Raw genomic sequence first — 19,886 nt, 5'->3', positions numbered from 1 at the left:
TGGAATGCTTTCTGGTTGGAGCACGCATGGGAAACTCGCATGTCCATACTGCATGGAAAACAACAAGGCATTCATGCTAGCAAACGGAGGTAAAGCTTATTTTTTTTACTGTCATCGTCGCTTCTTGCCACTTAATCACGGGTACAGAAAGAACAGAAAAGATTTCTTTGTTGGCAGAGTTGAAAAAGATGTTACATCCCCGCGTCTTTCTGGTGAAGAATTGCATGATGTTGTCTCAGAGTACGGTGACATTGTGTTTGGCCTTCAATCAGGTAAGCAAAAGTTTCCTGGTTTTGGTTTGACCCAAAATTGGGTAAAGTGAAGTATCTTTTGGGAGCTTCCTTATTGGAAGACCAATCTGTTCCGCCATAACCTTGATGTCATGCACATCAAAAAGAACATTTTCAACACCATCATGGATGTGAAGGGGAAGACAAAGGACAACATCAAGGCTAGATTGGATATAGTGCTATACTGTAACCGTAAAAATATGGAGTTGGTTTATGATGAGTCACGGGTCGCAAAACCAAAAGTAAGCTTCGTGTCAGAGAAAAACGCACAACTGCTAGTCTACAAATGGCTTAAGACTCTGTGTTTTCTGGATGGACATGCATCGAACATATCAAGGCTGGTTAATATAGAGGACTGCAGATTGTATGGAATGAAGAGTCATGACTGCCACATGTTTATGCAAACACTCATCCCATTAGCTTTTCGTGATTTGTTGCCAAAGGGAATATGGGATGCACTCACGGAGATCAGTCATTTCTTCAGAGATATATGCTCCAGCAAGTTGAATGTTGATCACATTGAGAGGCTTCAAACGAATATCGTCGAGACACTATGCAAACTTGAGATGATATTCCCTCCATCATTTTTTGACTCTATGGAGCATCTCCCTATACATCTACCGTTCGAGGCAAAAGCTGGAGGACCAGTCCAATATAGATGGATGTACTCATTCAAACGGTTAGATATTACAGTTGCAATGTAATTCATATATAAAAGTATTTTATATGTTTTTCTTAATTGAAAATACTTGATTAATATTTCAATGCAGGTACTTGTTTAATCTCAAGAAAAAGGTTAAAAACAAGGTGCATGTTGAGGCTTCGATATGTGAGGCCTATATTGTTGAGGAGATCTCAACATTTATCTCGTACTATTTTGAACCTCATCTGAGAACGAGAATCAGTCGCGTTCCACGGCATGATGATGGCGGTGAAGTGCCTTCCAGTGGAAACTTGTCAATATTCTCCAATACTGGACGACCCACACCTAAAAATGCCGTAAGAGGAAGATATTTGTCGGAAATAGAGTTCAAACAAGCACACAACTATGTTCTATTTAACTGTGATGAGCTGAGACCTTTTATTCAGTAAGTTTATACTAATTAAACTTTGTTAGTAATATACTGTTAATTATATATTGTAATATCATACACTCATCATCACTTGTAGGCAACATCGACAATATTTGCTCTCCAATAACTCACAGCTGACCGAATCCCAGATCTTTTAATTACAAGATGAACAGTTTGCCACGTGGTTCAGAACACATGTAAGCACTATCACAAACTCATTCTAGCTTGCAAAATTACTGCACGTATGCATGTCATTACGAGATTCTCATTTATTTACTGTTTATTGATGTACATTACATACAAGGTTTATCAAATGGGAAGGAGTGCGCCTAAGTCATTGTCTTCACTAAGCCTGGGCCTGAAAGAAAATGTAAGTGCTACAACGGGTATTTTATCAATGGATATGTTTTCCATACTGAAGAATACGGGCAAGGAAGAAAGACATACAACAGCGGTGTTTGTGTTAAGGGATCCACTAATAGTGAGTTAGAAGTTGACTACTATGGTAGATTAGAAGAGGTCGTCGAACTGCAATATCATAACGAACATAATATAGTGTTTTTATTCAAATGCTATTAGTATGACACGACTGACAGAGGAATCAGAGTTGATCCGCACCATGGTCTGGTCGAAATCAACTCAAAAGCTAGACTCCGCAACATAAACGATGTCTTTGTTTTCGCAAAGCAATGTCAACAAGTTTATTACACATACACCCCTTCATTTAGAAAGGATCGATCAAGAGTGAATTGGTTGTCTGTTTTAAAAACGAAACCCCGGGGTCGTGTCCAGGTTGTTCAGGATGAGAACGAAGACACAAGTGTGCGAGATGAAGTCTTTCAAGTTAGTGAGTTGGTTGAACCATATCGAGTTGCTCCTTCGATTGAATTGGAAGAAAATTCAAATTTTCATGTTTTCGATGATAGTCTTGTTGATGTTGACGCAGAGGAGTTGAATGTTGTTTTGAGCTTTAGCGGACAAGCAAATGTGGATGAAGAAGACGATATCCATATTGAAGATTGCGATGAGGGTGATGACAATTCAATTGATGACGAAGAAGAAGAAAATTCTGACTAACAATCAAATTTAAGCCCTGTGTAAAACCCTTTCTTTCATGTAATTTAGATTATGGATGATATATTTTGTAACACGAAATATTTATTACTTGAAATAATTACTTGAAATGTCACAATCACGAAATAATTACTTGAAATAATTATAGATAATGGATGATATATTTTGTAACACGAAAATAATTACTTGAAATGCCACAATCACCGACGTCCATACCGACAGATATATGTCCGTCGGCATTTCACAGAGAGTTCGAAAATAATTACTTGAAATGCCACAATCACCGACGTCCATACTGACGGCTTAAGTCCGTCGGCGTTTCACAGAGAGTTCGAAAATAATTACTTGAAATGCCACAATCACAGACGTGCATACCGACGGATTAAGTCCGTCGGCGTTTCACAGAGAGTTCGAAAACAATTACTTGAAATGCCACAATCACCGACGTGCATACCAACGGATTAAGTCCGTCGGCATTTCACTGAGAGTTCGAAAATAATTACTTGAAATGCCACAATCACCGACGACCATACCGACGGATATAAGTACGTCGGCAAGTTGTCGGTGGGTCAATTTTACCGACGGAATTCCAAAGGGTTGTGCATTAAATGCACCTCTGACCGGGTCAGCTCGCCGACAGAATTACCGACGGACCACGAAAAATATGGAGGGTCATTAAAAATTTTGGTTTGAAATTCAAAATTTACCGACGGATTTTTGACACTTCACTGATGGAATAAATTAAAATAATAATTAATTTTATATCCGTCGGTAAAACTGCCATATAAGTCCCTCCAACCGCCGCTTCAGTTCATTTTTTCTTCTCCTCAGTTTTTCACCGATTCTTTTCCTCTCCGTTCTTCAACGGTTTCACCAGCAATCTCTAGCAATTTTTCTCGTGAATCTCCATCAGTTTAAAAGGTATGTATGTCTTCTATTTCATTTTACTTTAAGGGTTTTTTTTTTTTGGTATGTTTTTTGTTTTGGTGTATTTTTTGTAATGTAAATAAAGTCTATAGTTTTTTTTGCATAATTCATTGCTAAAGTCTATAGTTTTTTTTTTTTTGAATTTATTGAATATTTTTTATTGTTGTATTGGCATAATTATTATTAGTTAATTTGTTGAATATTTATTGTTAATGTTGAATTTACCATAGAATTAGTAATTGAATATGTTTGAATAATTATTATTTTTACTCTATTATTGCATGATTTGTGTTTAATGTTTTGCATTTATTTTGATTGTTATTCTAGAGTTTTTTTTAATTTATTGTTTTGTTGTATTGATATAATTATTGAATAATTTTTTGAATTGTAATTGTTAATGTTGAATTTATCTTAGTATTAGTAATTGAATATTTTGGAATAATTGTTAATTTTACTCTATTATTGCATGATTTATGTTTAATTTTTTTCAATTAATTTTAATTGTTAGTCTACAGTTTTTATTTATTTATTGAATATATTTTATTGTTGTATTAGCATAATTATTGAATAATTTGTTGAATTGTAATTCTTAATGTTGAATTTACCTTAAGATTAGTAATTGAATATGTTGGAATAATTAATATAGATTGGGTCAATTGGTTGTGGCTTTTGTTAATATGTGCAGGTTTGTGGATTTGGGTAGTATCCGGTATAGGGGAGTAGTATCCGGTATAGGGGAGGTGCTGTCGAATTGTTTTTTAACATTTGAATTTAATTATATAATTATTTGTATAAAATTGTGGAGATGCGTAGAATAAAAACCAGAGCTGGTCGCTCACGTACGGTCGCAGCTAGTTCGTCTAGCAGCGATGATGATATTTCCTTAGGTGCCTCTCAAGAAGAGGTACCTACACCACATGCGCCGTCAACCGATGCTGCCTCTTCCAGCGGTACTTCACAGCGTAGAGGCAGCGTGCCTTCGCAGTGGAATCAATTTACTCGCAAGTACGAGGCACAGTGGAAGGCCAATCTTTCAATGTAAGTTTGTTAAGGTTTAATTTTTTTAAAAAAAAATTACAACATAATTTATGAAGTAATCACTATTTAATTTATTTCATTTATTTTCAGGTTCACAAACATTGAGGCCGCCCGAGTAATATCATCGGCGTTTAAATCATCGATGGAGATTCCATTGTTTCAATGGAGTCAGATATCCAAGCATCCTAAATGGATGCCTCAAATCAATGCATGGTTTGGCAGATTTCAGGTTGGTGTTAATTTATAATTTTCAGCTTATTTCTAATAAATTATTAATATAATTGTAAATAAATTATTGTTTTTATTTAAACTTGTTTATTTATACACAACACAAATTCTGTTGGGACAGTGAGCATAACACTGTTGTGAGGAGGGTGTGGGAAAATCACGCGGCAACTAGGTAAGATTGAAAAAAATACAAGATTTTTTTTAGACTAAAATTTATGTTTCGAAATGTAATTTTTGGTTGCGTGAAGTAGGTTGCGTGATTTTTGGTATGAAGCACAAAAAAGGGGGGAAAAAAACCACGAGGGATAAGGGTTTCCAAGGCTGGAACGATGTTGCGGTTTGGAGGGATTTCAAACCGATATACATCCAGGAAGATATATGGTCGCACTATCTTGAGCACGTGACGTCTGAACGGTTCACACGACACTCACAATCCGGTGCTGGCAACCGGAATCGGCCAATTCATGGCTCGGTGACAACGCACACTGGCGGCTCCGTTCTGTTTGCTGCACATACGAAACGGATGGTAAGATTAATTTAAATGAAATATATCGTTAAATTAAGTTGTTGTTAATATATCTTTTTTCATTATAGGCTGCGTCTCTTGGACGTGAGCCGAGCCCGATGGAGCTGTTTGTGGAGACGCACGTGCGGAGTCAAGACCGCCAAAAGGGAGCGCAACAGTTTGTTGATAACCGTGCTCAACATTTCATGGTATGTTTGTTCGACCATTTTATTTTGGAAGTTATTATGTTTATTGAATTGAATATGATGATTACTTTTTTATTTTTATTTTCTGGAGACCTATAATAATCGGTTGAGGGAGAGATACGGGGACGATATTTTGACCCATCCGGAATTCGATCCGGATTTGTGGATGGAGGTTGGCTCGTTAGGTGGACCCGATAAAAATCAGGTTTACGGGCTCTCCAACACTACGGCCGACAACTTGCGGTCGACCCGTAGTGTTTCAACCGTTGGGAGCTCCCAATCTAAGGAATTCGTGGCCTTGCAGCAACACACGGCTCAGCTCACCGACAAATACGACCACCTATCAGCGGAGTATGCACAACTCAAAGCATCTCATGCACAATAAAGAGGGGAGTCTGAGCAAATCAAAACGTCTCAAGCACAACAAAAAACGGAGTATGAACAACAAAAAGCGGCTTATGAACAGCTTCGTGAAATGGTCATGAATATGGCAAATAGTGGAACATGTGCGCCTAATCCTTTTTGGCCGTATAACCACCAGCCTCCTCCTCCAGCTCCACCTTTATATTAATTTGTAATAAACATTATTTACCTTTAAAACTTCATTTAATATTTTTTTTAAAACATATTCAGTTTATAATGATTATTATTTAACTTTGATTTTTTTTTTGATGTTTAATATATATTTTATTTGCATAATTGGTTTGTATTACAATTAATTTATATAGTTTTATATTATATATCCTAAATAATTTTTTAAAAATAAATTTAGAAAAAAAATATTACAAAGGGTTTAACCGATGGATTAATTCGGTCGGTATTTTAAACACTCACCAACGGACTTACCGACGGAATTAATCCGTCGGCATGTAACAGTAGCTGCCATACTTACCGACGAATTTACAGACAGATATATTCGGTTGGTATTTCATACACTCACCGATAGATTTACCGACGATTAGTAGCCGTCGGTCAATCACGATATCACCGATGGACTAAAAAGTCGTCGGTATATTTCAATCGGGAATTTTTTTTTTGCGCGCAAATTCCATCTGTAAAACCATCGGCAAATGGTTTTGTTGTTTTGCCGACTGATATAGCGATGGAATGGGGAATCATCGACGAAAGGAAAGCCGACGGACGTAATCCGTCGGTGATGACGTCGGTAAAAAAATCACCGACGAACTGCTAATCACACACCGACGGAATTGTTCCGTCGGTAAAACTGTGAAATCTTGTAGTGATTGTAACAAAGCAGAATGGCCAAGGCATACAATAAGAAGGTCACACTAAGGGTTTTAAAAAAAAGACCTTATATTGAAAAAAAGCTTGCCAACATCAGGAGAAGATTAGAGCAAATGAGTGTCGAACTATAAAGGACCATATATGGTGTAAAAAACCTTTTCCGAAGGAGCCTTGATTTTGACCAAAATAGATGAAGATGATTTACCTAAGCCTATAAACTCGAATGCTGTAAAGAAGTACTATTATTGATGTACTTTGTCAATAAATCAATAAAAATCAAAGTTTGGTAAAAAATTCTTTGGTGTACTTTTCTTTTTTAAGAACTTTGAAAAAAAATCCACATGATCTCATAGGCTCAAGAAAACCTCATTTTTGTGTCTTCATAAAATATCAAAAAGTTTTTGGGAAATCAAAGTTATTAGTACAAATATAGATGTTAAATTGGCGTTCATTTTTAACAAGTGAGTTTTGAGAATTCAAGTGATTTTCTAGTAAGGTGATCAAACGCTTAAAATTGAAAAATGAACTAAAAACCACTCAAATAACTTTGAAACTAAGTTTTAGTTTGATTAATAATGATTCATAATTTAATTATAATGAAAATAATTTTGCATAACCAACCAATCGTAACGAAAAAAAAGCAAAGCTTACCAATCCTAAATGCATGCATTCAAAATAAGGAAAGATCATATTTGATAATACCTTCACAATACTAAAAAATATCATTTGCAGTCCCTGTTTGAGCCTAGCAAGTCTTTCTTACAAATTAACTTTGACTAGGATCATACCTTATGCAAGTTAAAGGATTTGAAAAGCAATATGACCGCATGAATATTCAAAATAATCCTTAATGATTAAAGGTGCCTAAACAAAGCTGGGGGCATGAAGAAATTCAAAGATTAAAAAAAGGTTAAGCATGTCATACAAAATAAAAACAATGAGTATGATGATGACATTCAAGGCCAAATAGTCCAAACATTTGGGGCATGTCATACCATTTTGTAAAGCTAGTTCTAAAGTCTAGGAGGCCATCAACCAAAATGAAGGATTAAGAACGAGATTTAGTGATTCTTAGTCATGAAATCTCTTAAACACCTTTTGAGCTTATAAATATCCTTTTGGTTCTTAGCCAAGAGCCAAAGCTTACATTTAGTGCTTGATAAAGTCTTTTCTAATAAAAAGCAAGCAATTTGGGCTGGCAAGCAATGTTATCTCGTGCAAAATGAGATTTTCAAAAGATTATGGTTATGCTTTATTATTCATACAAGTAAAATGAATGCTTCAAATATTTTTCTTTTATCTAAAACTCTCGAGTGGAAACTCGAGTTCTTTGACCAACAAATCATGAAAATAAAAGGTCACCTCATATTTTTACAAAGAGAAAAACTTGCACCAAAATCTAAAATTCAACCTTCATGAAACTCTGTCCATGAGAGTTGCTTGAATTTTTCAAAACATATTTGCTTTTAACTTGAATCAAAATGGTTTCTGCATTTAGAAATAACTTTAAAATTCTAAAGATTTTTCTTTAACATCAATATTTTGTAAGAACCAAATATCTTATGCATAACATCATCTCTAAGAAAACCCTATCAAACAAAGCAAGATAAAATACTTGGAGGCATGATTAGACCGGGGGCAATTCAAGAAACCCAATAGGGCTATCTCCATAATTCCTCTTCTAGGGAAGCATGGATGGGAAACAGGATGCTTAAATCCTCCAATGTCTTTTGAGGAAAGTAACCATGAAACAATCAACCGTTGAAGTAAAGGTCCCCACATAAGGGAGTATGTTGAGATCATCCGAGCTCGTCAAATGAGTCTCTCTCCCAAAGATTAAGTCTACAAGTCCTAGCTTGAGTAGGCAAAAGTGAAAAAACTATGAAAACTTGCTACGAGGATTAAAGTTTTGAGAAACAAAGTCCATGAAAAATAGAGACCTATATTTCTCAGGTAAAAAAAACATGCATAATGACCCAAAAGCATTACATTTTAACCTTTGTAGGGAGTCCAATGAAAGAATCCTCGACGAGTTCAAATTCTTTCAGCGGAGAAAAGCTATCGAAGGCTTAATCCATGTCAATGAAAGGGGAAAAAAACTCCAATTTTCAAGATATGAGATCAGGAGAGACCTTGAAGGTTATGTGCATATAACTCTGAAGCATATCATTTCAAGTGTGCTTGTAAACCATTTACTTTTTTATAACATCTTTTAAACTATTTTCTTTTTAATGCATCTTTTAGCTCTCATTTCCAAAATAGCACGCCTTTAGACCATGTTTTTCTCATTTTGAGTGCATCTTTGAGTCCTCACCTTTCAGATAGTGTGCATTTAAACCCTATCTCTTTCCTTCTAAGTGTGTCTTTGAGCTCTTATCTCCTAAATATTACGCCTTTGAGCCCTATCGTTTTTCTTTTTTAGTGTATATTTGAGCCCCCACCTTCTAGATAGCGTGTCATCGAGCCCTATCTCTTTTAAATGGTCTTTTTGGTACCATTTCCTTCTAAATGTGTTGTCATACTCTTACTTTCTGGATAACACGTCACCGAGCCCTATCTCTTTTACATAGTACTTTTAGTATTATTTTCTTATGAGTGTGTTGTCATGCCCTCAACTTTCAGATAGTACATCGTCGAGCCCTATCTCTTTTACACAATGCTTTTGGAACTATTTCCTTTTGAGTACGCTGTTATGCCCTCACCTTCTAGATAATGCATTGTCAAGCCCTATCTCTTTTACACAGTGCTTTCGGCACCATTTCCTTCTAAGTGTGTCATCGATCTCTCACCTTTTAGATAGCATGTCATTAAGCACTGTCTCTTTTTCATAGTGCTTTTGATACTATTTCCTTCCGAGTACACGCGCCTTTGAGCCCTATCTTTTTTATATATTGTTTTTTACATTATTTTCTTCTAACAGTGCTTTTAAGCTCTTTTTTCTAACATTTTTGTTAGATCTGTCATTCTTAGAGATATCTTTGAATATCCCACCATTTTGAAAAGGATTAACCACTTCTTCATTTGACAAATCCACATCTTTTTCTTCCTTTTTTTCTTTACAAGCTTGTAATCTAAAGTTATGAGACTTTATCTTCTAAGCATTATAAAGAGAAGACAATTGTCATAACTCAATTTTGGGTTTTCCCTGAAAGTTTCCTTTTAAAATAAAAACAACAAAAAATAAAAACAACAAAAAACTTGAAAAAAATGAATGGCAATTTGGCAAAAACAGGCTAAAAAGGGTTTTAAATGCATGAAGGAACCAAACTGAGATTTTTAACAAAACCAGGAACCTAATTCTACCCAAGATTGAAAGACAATGCAGAATCAATGTGAAATTACATGATTATCAAATGAATTTGCATAAAAATCAAGTTTAAAAACTTGATTAGATTTTTAATAGGCTAATTTGATTTCAATTACAGACCTAATTAAAGGTTTAATTAAGTTTAAGAATTAATTTGGGTTAAATTAAAAGAATTGATTAAGTGTAAGGACTTAATTAGACTTTGAAAATATCAAATTAATTTTATTAGGGACTTAATTGGTAAAATATTAAATTTGCCTAACATGGGCTCATTTGAGAATATTGAAATTTTAGAGGACTAGATTTAATTTTTACAAACTCAATTGGATGAAATTAGGGGTAAAATTGCAAGAAAATCAAAGTTTGAGAGTCAATTAAGGGTTAAATTGAAGAAATAGGCACGTTAATTTGAGGACCCAACTTGGTTGAAAATAGGGGTGAAATCAAAGAAATTAGAAGTTTGAAGGTCAATTAAGCATGAAATTGAAAATATTTAAGACCAAGGACCAAGTTGACAAACACGATACACTCATAGGGTCATTTTAAAACATTACAAAGGTAAAATTGAATTGATTCTTAAAATAAAAATTCAATCAAGGACTTAAGTGAACAATTTAAAAGATTGAGGGCTGAAATTAAGGATTTATAACCTAATTTAGATCAAAAAACCAAAAGGACATCGTTTCATTTAAATGAAACGATGTGTTTTGGCCACGTCTTAAATTTGAAAGCCTGACTCGGGCTTAATTAAGAAGATTTGAATTTTAGAGGACCAGGTTTAATTTTTACAAACTCAATTAGATTAAATCAGGGGTAAAATTGCAAGAAAATCAAAGTTTAGGGGTCAATTAAGGGTTAAATTGAAAAAATCTGAGACCAATAACCTTTTGCAATAGGCACGTGAATTCGGGACCTAATTCGGTTGAAAATGAAGGTGAAATTGAAGAAATTAGAAGTTTTAAAAAATATTTAAGACTAATAATCAAGTTGAAAAACGTGCTAAACTTAGGTCATTTTAAAACTTTGAAGGGAGTAAATTTAATTAATTCTTAACATCAAAATTCTATTAAGAACCTAAGTGAACAATTTGAAAGATTGAATTAAATGAGGGATTTATGATCTAATTTAGGCCAAAACAACATAATTTTGACCAAAACGACATGTTTTCAAAATGGTGTTGTTTCGGTCAATGCCCAATAAAGAAAAATATAACCAAATGACATGTTATCTTTTCATTTGGTCCTAAAAAGGTTGACAATGAGACCTTTTTCATAGTCATTTAATGCAACACCAACACTCCAAATAAGATAACAAACACACCCTCTAGTAGCCCTGAACTTGTACTACACCTTCAAGCTTATTCCTATCAATTTTCCACTTAAAGAACCGTTGAAAAGTCAACCCAAATAGGCTGACTTGATCAGCTATGACAACCTGGTATTAGCATTACCTAGCTATTATTTTCCAACCAATGGTTAGGATCCCTTACAAGCGAATCAAGGGCCAAGATTCATGTCTATAAAGAAACTCATGTTCCTTTTTTATCCTTTATAAATAAGGGTGAAATTCATGAAGAAACAAGGAAGAAAATTGAGGGAGAAGGGAGGGAAAAAACCAGGAAAAGAGAAGAGAGAGAGAGAGAGAGAGAGAGAGAGAGAGAAATGACCATCTCTTGCATCAAACCAATAAAACTAAAACCAATCCTTCCAATTACATATCATGGGTATGCGCCTGCTGACTTGTATTGCCTATTTTTGGGTTGCTGGATGCTACTGGTTTGTTGCAAAGGATCTCTTTGCCTGCTATAGGGCATTGTTTGGGGTGTGTTGGGTGAGGTTCTCTCCACTTGTTCACAAATTCTACCTCCTGTTCCATTTTGGTTCTTCTGCAGGGCTGATTCAGCTGGCCTACCTCGATTTGGCTATGGATCCCAACTATTTGGGTGAGGCTCTCTTCCCTCATATTTGAGCTCCATCCACTGTATGTAGGGATGGTTTGCTGGAGATCGGACTCTTGGTTACTGCTCAATGCAGCTTCGTACGCTGCTATAAGTAGCTTTGTATTATGTGCTTTCAAAAGCTGTCTGGAATTCTGGTTGTAGCTGATGTTCGCTTGCCATCCATACCTTGCAGGAGTGACTTGGGCGAAACTCAGTTCTTCCCTGCTTTCTATGTGCGATGCTGGCTGATGTGTGGTCCTTGGCCCCTTGTTGGGTCTCTACTTTGATAGCTTCTTCCTGCTATTGCTGGATTGGGCTTGGTTGATGTTCTCCTCAGAGGGTAGAGGCTGGATTTTGATTGTTTCTCCTGTGACTGTCTTCTAGACATGTCCTTGGATCACCACTTTGGTGTTGTTGCTGTTATATGCAGGATATTCTGTTCCTGGCTCTTATCGCTGGGGAGTTGTTTGCCTCTGTTGGCTTTTTGGATGTTTGGTTACTACCCCTGCATGAGGGATGTTCATGTTATTTGTATGTGGGATCCTATTCCCTTTCTTTTATTGTTTGCTGAATGCCATATGGCTTTTGTTACTATTTCATGGGAGCCTGTTCCCGTTGATCTAGGTTACTGTTCTGCAAGCTTGTCTTGCTATGGTTTGTTCAAGGGAGCCTGTTCCCTTTGACTGATTATTCTTTATGTACTGCTGGTTTCCAGCTTGTAACGCAAGCTTGTCTTGCTATTTTTTATCTATATACTTCTTGCATTTGATTAAAAAAAAAGCAAAAAAAAAAAATAACCCTCACCAACCATTCCCTCAACCACACCGTGAGCCACTATTGTTTTTGCCCCCCTCCCACTGTTATTACTTGGAAAGCAATATCCCAGGCCAAATAACACCTTTCCTCTTCTTCCCCAAATTTCTTTGATGTACGTTCATGCATGAGAATATAATGTAGTGTGTGTGTGTTGGAGTTAAGAAGATAAAATGCATGAAATCGTAAAACATGTGCAGTGGTTTATGCATGGTGTAACTTGATTTTTGGCAATCAATTTGCCAGAAAATTTCCACCACTGGGTCGGGGCGGTGGTGGAAAAAGAAGAGGTTGGCCCCCATTTCAGCTCAGCCCATATGGATGGACTGGGTTTCATAAAAAAGGCTTTTTGGTTGCCTATCGGCCTAACAAAATGGGTTTGGGCCTCAAGCCTAATAAGCCTAGCTCATGTAGCTGGGTTAAGCCCAAGCCAAACCTAAAAACGTGTTTGGCACACCCTATTTTTGCTAAGGGAAAAGTGGCAGTGTTTGGCAAACACACTCTACTACCTTTTTCTTTAGCTTTAATTTGTCCTTATTTTAGTATTTAGCCAAGCCCTAAAATAGTTCAAAAAATTCTAAAAAAAATCATGATGCTAGAATGACGACTTCTTTAAAATTTTAGTTGAGTGCACTGAGGGTGATGCGTTTTTTCCTTACACAACTAGTCCCCTTACTTAGACTCTCGCAGACTAATAGGTTTTCCAGTAACAATGATACTAGATGACGACTCCTTCACCCAAGGTTGTCAATTCCGTTTCGGCAGGTGTTTCGTTTTTTCAATTGAAACGGAATGTTTCGATTTCGGAGCGTTTCGGCGTGCCATTTCGGGGCGTTTCGGCGTGCCATTTCGGGGTTGTACTGTTCATATATATATATATATATAATTCTCAAAAAACTTTCCATGAAGAAGAAAGATATTTTACACATATACATATAATAATTACATAGAAATTAATACAATATGGCAGCAAACATATATATACATTCGGTTTCATATAATAATTATGTATCCTTCCTTATAATTAATCCGGTCATGATCAAGTTACTTATATTATTAACTACCAGACCTAGCAAACTAGCAATTAATTCAGTTATTTTGTTCTTTGTTTCTTGAATTCTAATCTTGACATATGCAGTATAATTTTTTCCTTTAAATGTAATATTCTTATCTAGGCTTAACTCTGTTTAATCTTGATGTATGCAGTATAAATAAAACAGATCATTAACTCTGTTTTATCAATTTCATTTACTTAAAGAGCCTTGACTTGATTTGTATAGGCACAAGTACACAGATCAAACATCAAAGTAACATTCAGATAAAGCTTCAAAGTTCAAACTAGCTAGCCAAGCCTGGTGAAGCAATAAATACAATACAAAGTTACAAACCCAACAATAAGATTATACAAACAAAAAGAATATTAAATTAGATACAAAGAAAGACCAAATTAAATACAAAATTTATGAAAAAGGTATCTGGTATTAACGTTCCAGCAGTGTAATAGAACTGAGTTTATGCGTTTTTCATTTCCAATTTGAACTTAAAGAGAGAGAAAAGATTGCACCTTAGAGAGAAGAGACAATTATTTGAGAAGGGAGTGGATGGCCACAAAGCGAGATTAGATGTCTTGGAGTCCGGTATTAGTCTTCTGTGTGATATAATCTTTACGGGGAGGTTGAGAATTCTCTGAAATTCATTGATTGGGGGCTCCTTCTCTTTTTTGTCGATCAAGCCGCTTCGGTCGGGAAGTCAGGTTCCAGCAGTGCAATATGCAAGAGCAAGACAACAAGAGAGAAGAGGGAAGATTGGAGGGGGAGGTTGTGAAAGACAAGATGCCGATTGTAATTATTTTGGTTGGGAACTTGAGACTACGAGGAAGAGATATTAGGGATTTGGTTTTTAGTTTAGACTTAAGAGAAAAAGAGCATGTATATGTGGGTGTACTGTGTAGTTAATGAAATTGAACCGGGTTCAATTTTGAGTCTTTGACTCAGTGGCTTTAACCCGAAACGGAATACATGGAATTCGACCGGAACGTTCCGGCTGAAATTTGACCGGAAAATCCGGAAAAAACCGAGATTTTAAACGAGGTGAAAATTGTTTCGTTTTGTTTTGTTTTTTGAACTGGAACGAGATGTTCCGGCCATTCCGGCCGAAACGAAACGGAATTGACAACTTTACCTTCACCATCATAATTTTATGATTAATCTCAAAACCTTTTCAATTCAGGAGAAAAATCTGTCATTTGATGTCGTGCACGCTATTATAATCATTAATATTTTTATTTATTTATTAATATAGATAATTCTTAATTTATTTAATTAAATATATAAGTATTTTATTTACATTTAAGATTTTTTTTTTAGAAAAACATGCATATTCAATTTTCTTTTTTAAAAAACAAGCTGCGGAGCGCAATTGAAATAATTAGTAATAAACTTTAAAAAGTTGAAACAAAGAAGAAGAAAGTTTTTAGATTATCAACAGGATAATGAGACCAGAGGAAGTCGAGCTGTAAATCTGCCACGTACTCAAATTCCATTCCAACTTCCAAGTCCTCAACAAGGGAGTGGTCTCTCCCTCTCCCTCGTCGTCAACGTCAACAACAAAAAGTCAATCAAATATCAATTTCCTCACCCACACACAGAATGGATCGATCATAACCAAAATCTCCTCTATCAATAATCCTTAACGAAAAATAATAGCAGTAATTAATCTCTTTTTTCTCTTTGCAATTTAATCCAAACCCAAATCCAATCTTATGTCTAAATTATTCTATCATCCAACGATTAAATTGCTGAAAATTTTAATTCTATCATTATTATTTTTAGGAGGAGATTTTGGTTCGAACAATAATAATAATAATTATTATGTTGAGGCTTTCAAGGTACCTTTTAGGGTTAAGGATGTGCTTCCGGTGCTGCCTCACCAGATATCGTGGCCGGTTTTGAACAATCTCCACAGCGCCGTTGATTTATTGCCTTATTTTGTTGGATCTGTTTCTCCTGATAATGGAACTCTTCAGTGGAAAGGAGCTTGCTTTTACGACAACGAAGCTCGCCTCGACTTCGCCCTCGCTGATTCCGATCACGATCCTGCCTTGGGCGGCGGCCTTCTCCGTCTCAAGGTCTTTTTCTCGTTTGATTAATTGATTGATTTCGATGTTTGTTTGCTATAATTAATTAATTAATTCTATGGCTTTTAATGGAATGAATTGAGGAAAATAAAAATAATAGGGTTTTGTGTTTGTTAAGTTTGTAGCATGTTTGTTTACTCTTGGAAATGTAGTCAGTAGAATGATCATATCTTAATGTAGCTTAACCTACCTGTATTCTCTTTACAGACATCTGCGGCGCATAGCTGGACATGTATGGATTTGTATGTTTTTGCAACGCCATACAGAGTTACTTGGGATTACTACTTTTCTGCACGGGAACACACATTGAAATTTGATTCGTGGGAAGAAGCTGCTGAGATGGAATATGTAATGTGATTTATTACTTGTTTCTATTTTGGAATTTTATTAGCTTTGGTAACTTCACTGCATAAGAGGTGAGTTAAAATGCATATTTATGGTTGAGCAGGTGAAGCAGCACGGTGTCTCTGTATTTCTCATGCCGTCTGGAATGCTGGGGACCTTGCTTTCTTTAATTGATGTCTTGCCTCTGTTTTCTAATACAGTGTGGGGTCAGAATGCTAACTTAGCTTTCCTCACAAAGCACATGGGTGCTACATTTGAGAAACGACCTCAGCCTTGGCGCACAACCATTAATCCAGATGATGTTCATTCTGGTGACTTTTTGGCAGTCTCCAAGATTCGTGGTCGCTGGGGTGGATTTGAGACATTGGAGAAATGGGTGACTGGTGCATTTGCTGGTCACACAGCAGTTTGCTTGAAGGATGAACTGGGGAATCTTTGGGTGGGTGAATCAGGACACGAGAATGAAAAGGTATGTGCTAAATCACATAGAATGCAGATTAGATGAAGAAAAAAGTATGAATAAGCTATCATAAGGTTGTTTTAAATGTCTGGTTTTTATCATGTTCACAAGTCAATGATGTCTTCTTAAAAACTTGTGATTTTTCATTTGTGTGGCTAGAAGGGGAATCATGGTTTTATATACGAGGAAAATATAACTGAATTTTTAGTTAGAAAAATGGAGAATGCTGTTTGGAAAATATGGTTGTACTTTCTTTATTTCTGTTATTGTTGACACATGTTCTTAAATGTACCACTTTTAGGCACACAGAAGCACTATTCTGTAGATGCTTTGATACAATCTCAGATTTGCAAAGTTGAATTAATGTTTCAGCCTGTCAGAAGCAAGTAAAATTTTTGAATGTTATCCTTCTGGAAGAAAAAGTTGAGTTTTCTTCTTTAGGTATGGGGTTGTCAATTGGAAACCATGGTGCATTTTTAGTTATGGAATTTGTACAATTATGGTAGGTCTGTGTGCTCAAAAGTAACAGAGTTTAAATGTAGAAGCATCGCATAGAAAACTGTCCAAGGTACTATACAAATATGGTATTGAATGGATTTTGGGTGTTCAGAATTATAATATTACACCGAACCATTTTCCTAGCTGTTTGAAAAATATTTTCTCCTCACAGCATGTTCTCATATGACTTGGCAGGGTGAAGAGATTATAGTGGTAATCCCATGGGAGGAGTGGTGGGAGTTGTCACTAAAGGATAGTTCTAATCCACAGATAGCTTTGCTTCCTTTACATCCAGATGTGCGTGCAAAGTTCAACTCGACTGCGGCTTGGGAATATGCTCGAAGCATGTCTGGCAAGCCATACGGTTATCACAATATGATATTTAGTTGGATTGACACAATAGCTGATAATTACCCACCCCCTCTTGATGCTCACTTGGTATAAATCTCGTCTATACACATACACATATTTGTCTCCTGGAATTGCATTCTACATGAGATGCATGCTGCACTATTAGAGTGTTGGCTTACTGCTTGGGTTGGTCTTTTCTGTTGCCAGCAGTGGTATACTTCCTATGGCAGCACATTGATTTCATGACAGTTATATGGTCTTTGTTTGTGCGTGGTCATGGATTCATGTTTACATGCTTATGGCCGAGTGTTGAGTGGTTGTATATGCATATTTGCATACTTTGCAGTAGCATTTGAACCAAAGGCTGTGCTGATATATAAAATTTAAATTGGTGTAGTTGATATGTTGTTTAAAGCAAAAGTTTGCTAACATACTGGAATTCAAAGATGAATGTCATATGACCACTGATTTTCCTTCTGGAAAAGGGAGAATATTTTTGCAATGATTCATCTTTCTACAGGAATCAGATTTAGTACATATGTCATTTAAGGAGTTGAACATTATTTCAGGTCATTTCTGTCATGTCTATGTGGACTCGTGTGCAGCCAGCATATGCTGCAAATATGTGGAATGAAGCTCTAAATAAACGGCTTGGAACTGAGGTATTGCTCTTGTCCCTGACCTGTAGTCGTCCTAGTTCTTCAATTTGTGGGATTAATTCCAAATAAACCTATTATTCTTGTTTTACGATGGTTATGTTTTAAGCCAACAGAAAATATGGTGAAACGACTAATCTAATCAATTAATTTATGGGTGAGAAAAAAAATATATTTACTTGTGTTTATTTATGTTTTCCACTATTAGACAGCTTCTACAATCTCATGAATGTTGCTTCATCTTGTTTGGGAGAATATTGTTTGATAGGGCAACCAAAAATCCATATGGCACTCTTTAATTGTGATGATAACTAAAATGATAAGAACCAGAATAAATAAATCAATTCAACCGATCAAAGCATAGATTGAAGCTTTGTTTATGGTATAGTGTTAGCTCTCTTTCCAAATTTTACTGATCAAAGAAAAACTCATATGGTGTTCCAACTCTTACTATCTTTCTTCTTTGTTGAACCAATTGCAAAAATGAATCTATCTTTGTTGCATACTTGCATGTTTTCAATTTCTTATCATTTAGTTTTATAATCATACAGTGATACAGAAATCTTGAGGTCAGATGGAGGAAACTAATCGAAGTATATAGATTCCAATCCTTGTGCATGTTTGAACTGAGTCCACAGATTTTGAACTTTTTGGTTCATAATGAATGAGCACAGGCATGCTTTGCGATAGAAATGCTGTGCACCTAAAGCATACTTGTTCGGTAATCAACTTTTGGCGTTCACCTTGTATTTCTTTCAGGATTTGGACCTGTATGGGATTTTAGGTGAGACAGAAAGGCGCGGCATAGCCTTTGATGAATTACTTACTGTTCCTGAACACGATGAATGGGTTTATAGTGATGGGCAATCAACAACTTGTGTTGCTTTTATTCTTGCAATGTATAAGGCAGCTGGAGTATTTGGTCCAGTTTCCAGCTCTGTTCAAGTAACTGAATTTACTGTAAGTTAGAAGTGCTTTTTTTATTCTACTTGATCTTCATCACAATTCTCTCTAACTTTCGACATGTTAAGTGACATTGGCCCATTGCTGCTCACAGATTCGCGATGCATACATGCTTAAGATTTTCGAAAACAACCAAACACGTTTGCCAAGCTGGTGCAACAATGGGAATGTTCAGCTCCCGTTCTGCCAGATTCTCGGCGAGTATCAGATGGAGTTGCCGGAGTATAACAGCGTAGAGCCATATGCCAACATGAATGAGAACTGCCCATCTTTACCTCCTGTTTATGATAGGCCCATTCAATGTTAGTTCCAGTCTTACTTATTTACTATTCCGAAGATTCTCTTAATGCTGTGCTTTAAATTTGTTGCCTGTCATCTTTGAAGCTACAAACCTGGCCTTCAAAAACAGTTGTAGAACATTTAAGTGCCACGTGTTCTTTCCCACTTCTGACTAAAAATATTTCAGTTTATGTACATAAGACATTATTAGCATGCTCTGGATTGCTGTTTTTAATTTCTCCTTGGTATTGAAGGGATTCAGAACGTAGCTAGAAGCGAAGCTACTGATGGTTGATTTGGACTTATCTATACTTGCTTGATGCTTCTCCTTGTTTTGTAGAAGCTAGTTCGAGGGATGGAGCTTTTTTCTTCTTTTTAGTTTTTAGTTTAAAAATGGATCCCTAAAAATTTAATAAAATTAAATTTTATTTTTCTAAATTAAATATTAACTTAATAACTTTGAAGTTTATTCTTAACATCATTAAAGTTCTATATAAAACAAATTAAAATAAAATATCAAAATCAATCTTTAGTCGACTTAATATAAAATTAA

General features: G+C 35.7%; 1 protein-coding gene across 1 annotated transcript; it reads left to right on the top strand.

Annotated features, from left to right (window-relative positions):
• The first annotated feature begins 15,171 nt into the window (after nucleotides 1-15,171).
• Nucleotides 15,172-19,546, top strand: LOC18102371 (uncharacterized). Its single transcript, XM_024610850.2, has 7 exons — nucleotides 15,172-15,772; nucleotides 15,989-16,129; nucleotides 16,230-16,595; nucleotides 17,280-17,522; nucleotides 18,005-18,097; nucleotides 18,851-19,051; nucleotides 19,149-19,546. The coding sequence occupies exons 1-7, from the start codon at nucleotides 15,407-15,409 to the stop codon at nucleotides 19,359-19,361; spliced, it is 1,623 nt and encodes a 540-aa protein (XP_024466618.1). The 5' UTR covers nucleotides 15,172-15,406; the 3' UTR covers nucleotides 19,362-19,546.
• Nucleotides 19,547-19,886: the final 340 nt, after the last annotated feature.

The sequence above is a fragment of the Populus trichocarpa genome, chromosome 10 (genome assembly GCF_000002775.5).
Source record: "Populus trichocarpa isolate Nisqually-1 chromosome 10, P.trichocarpa_v4.1, whole genome shotgun sequence".
NCBI classification, from domain to species: Eukaryota; Viridiplantae; Streptophyta; class Magnoliopsida; order Malpighiales; family Salicaceae; genus Populus; species Populus trichocarpa.
The sequence above is the reverse complement of the archived record's forward strand: the minus strand, read 5'-3'. Positions and strand labels throughout refer to the sequence as shown.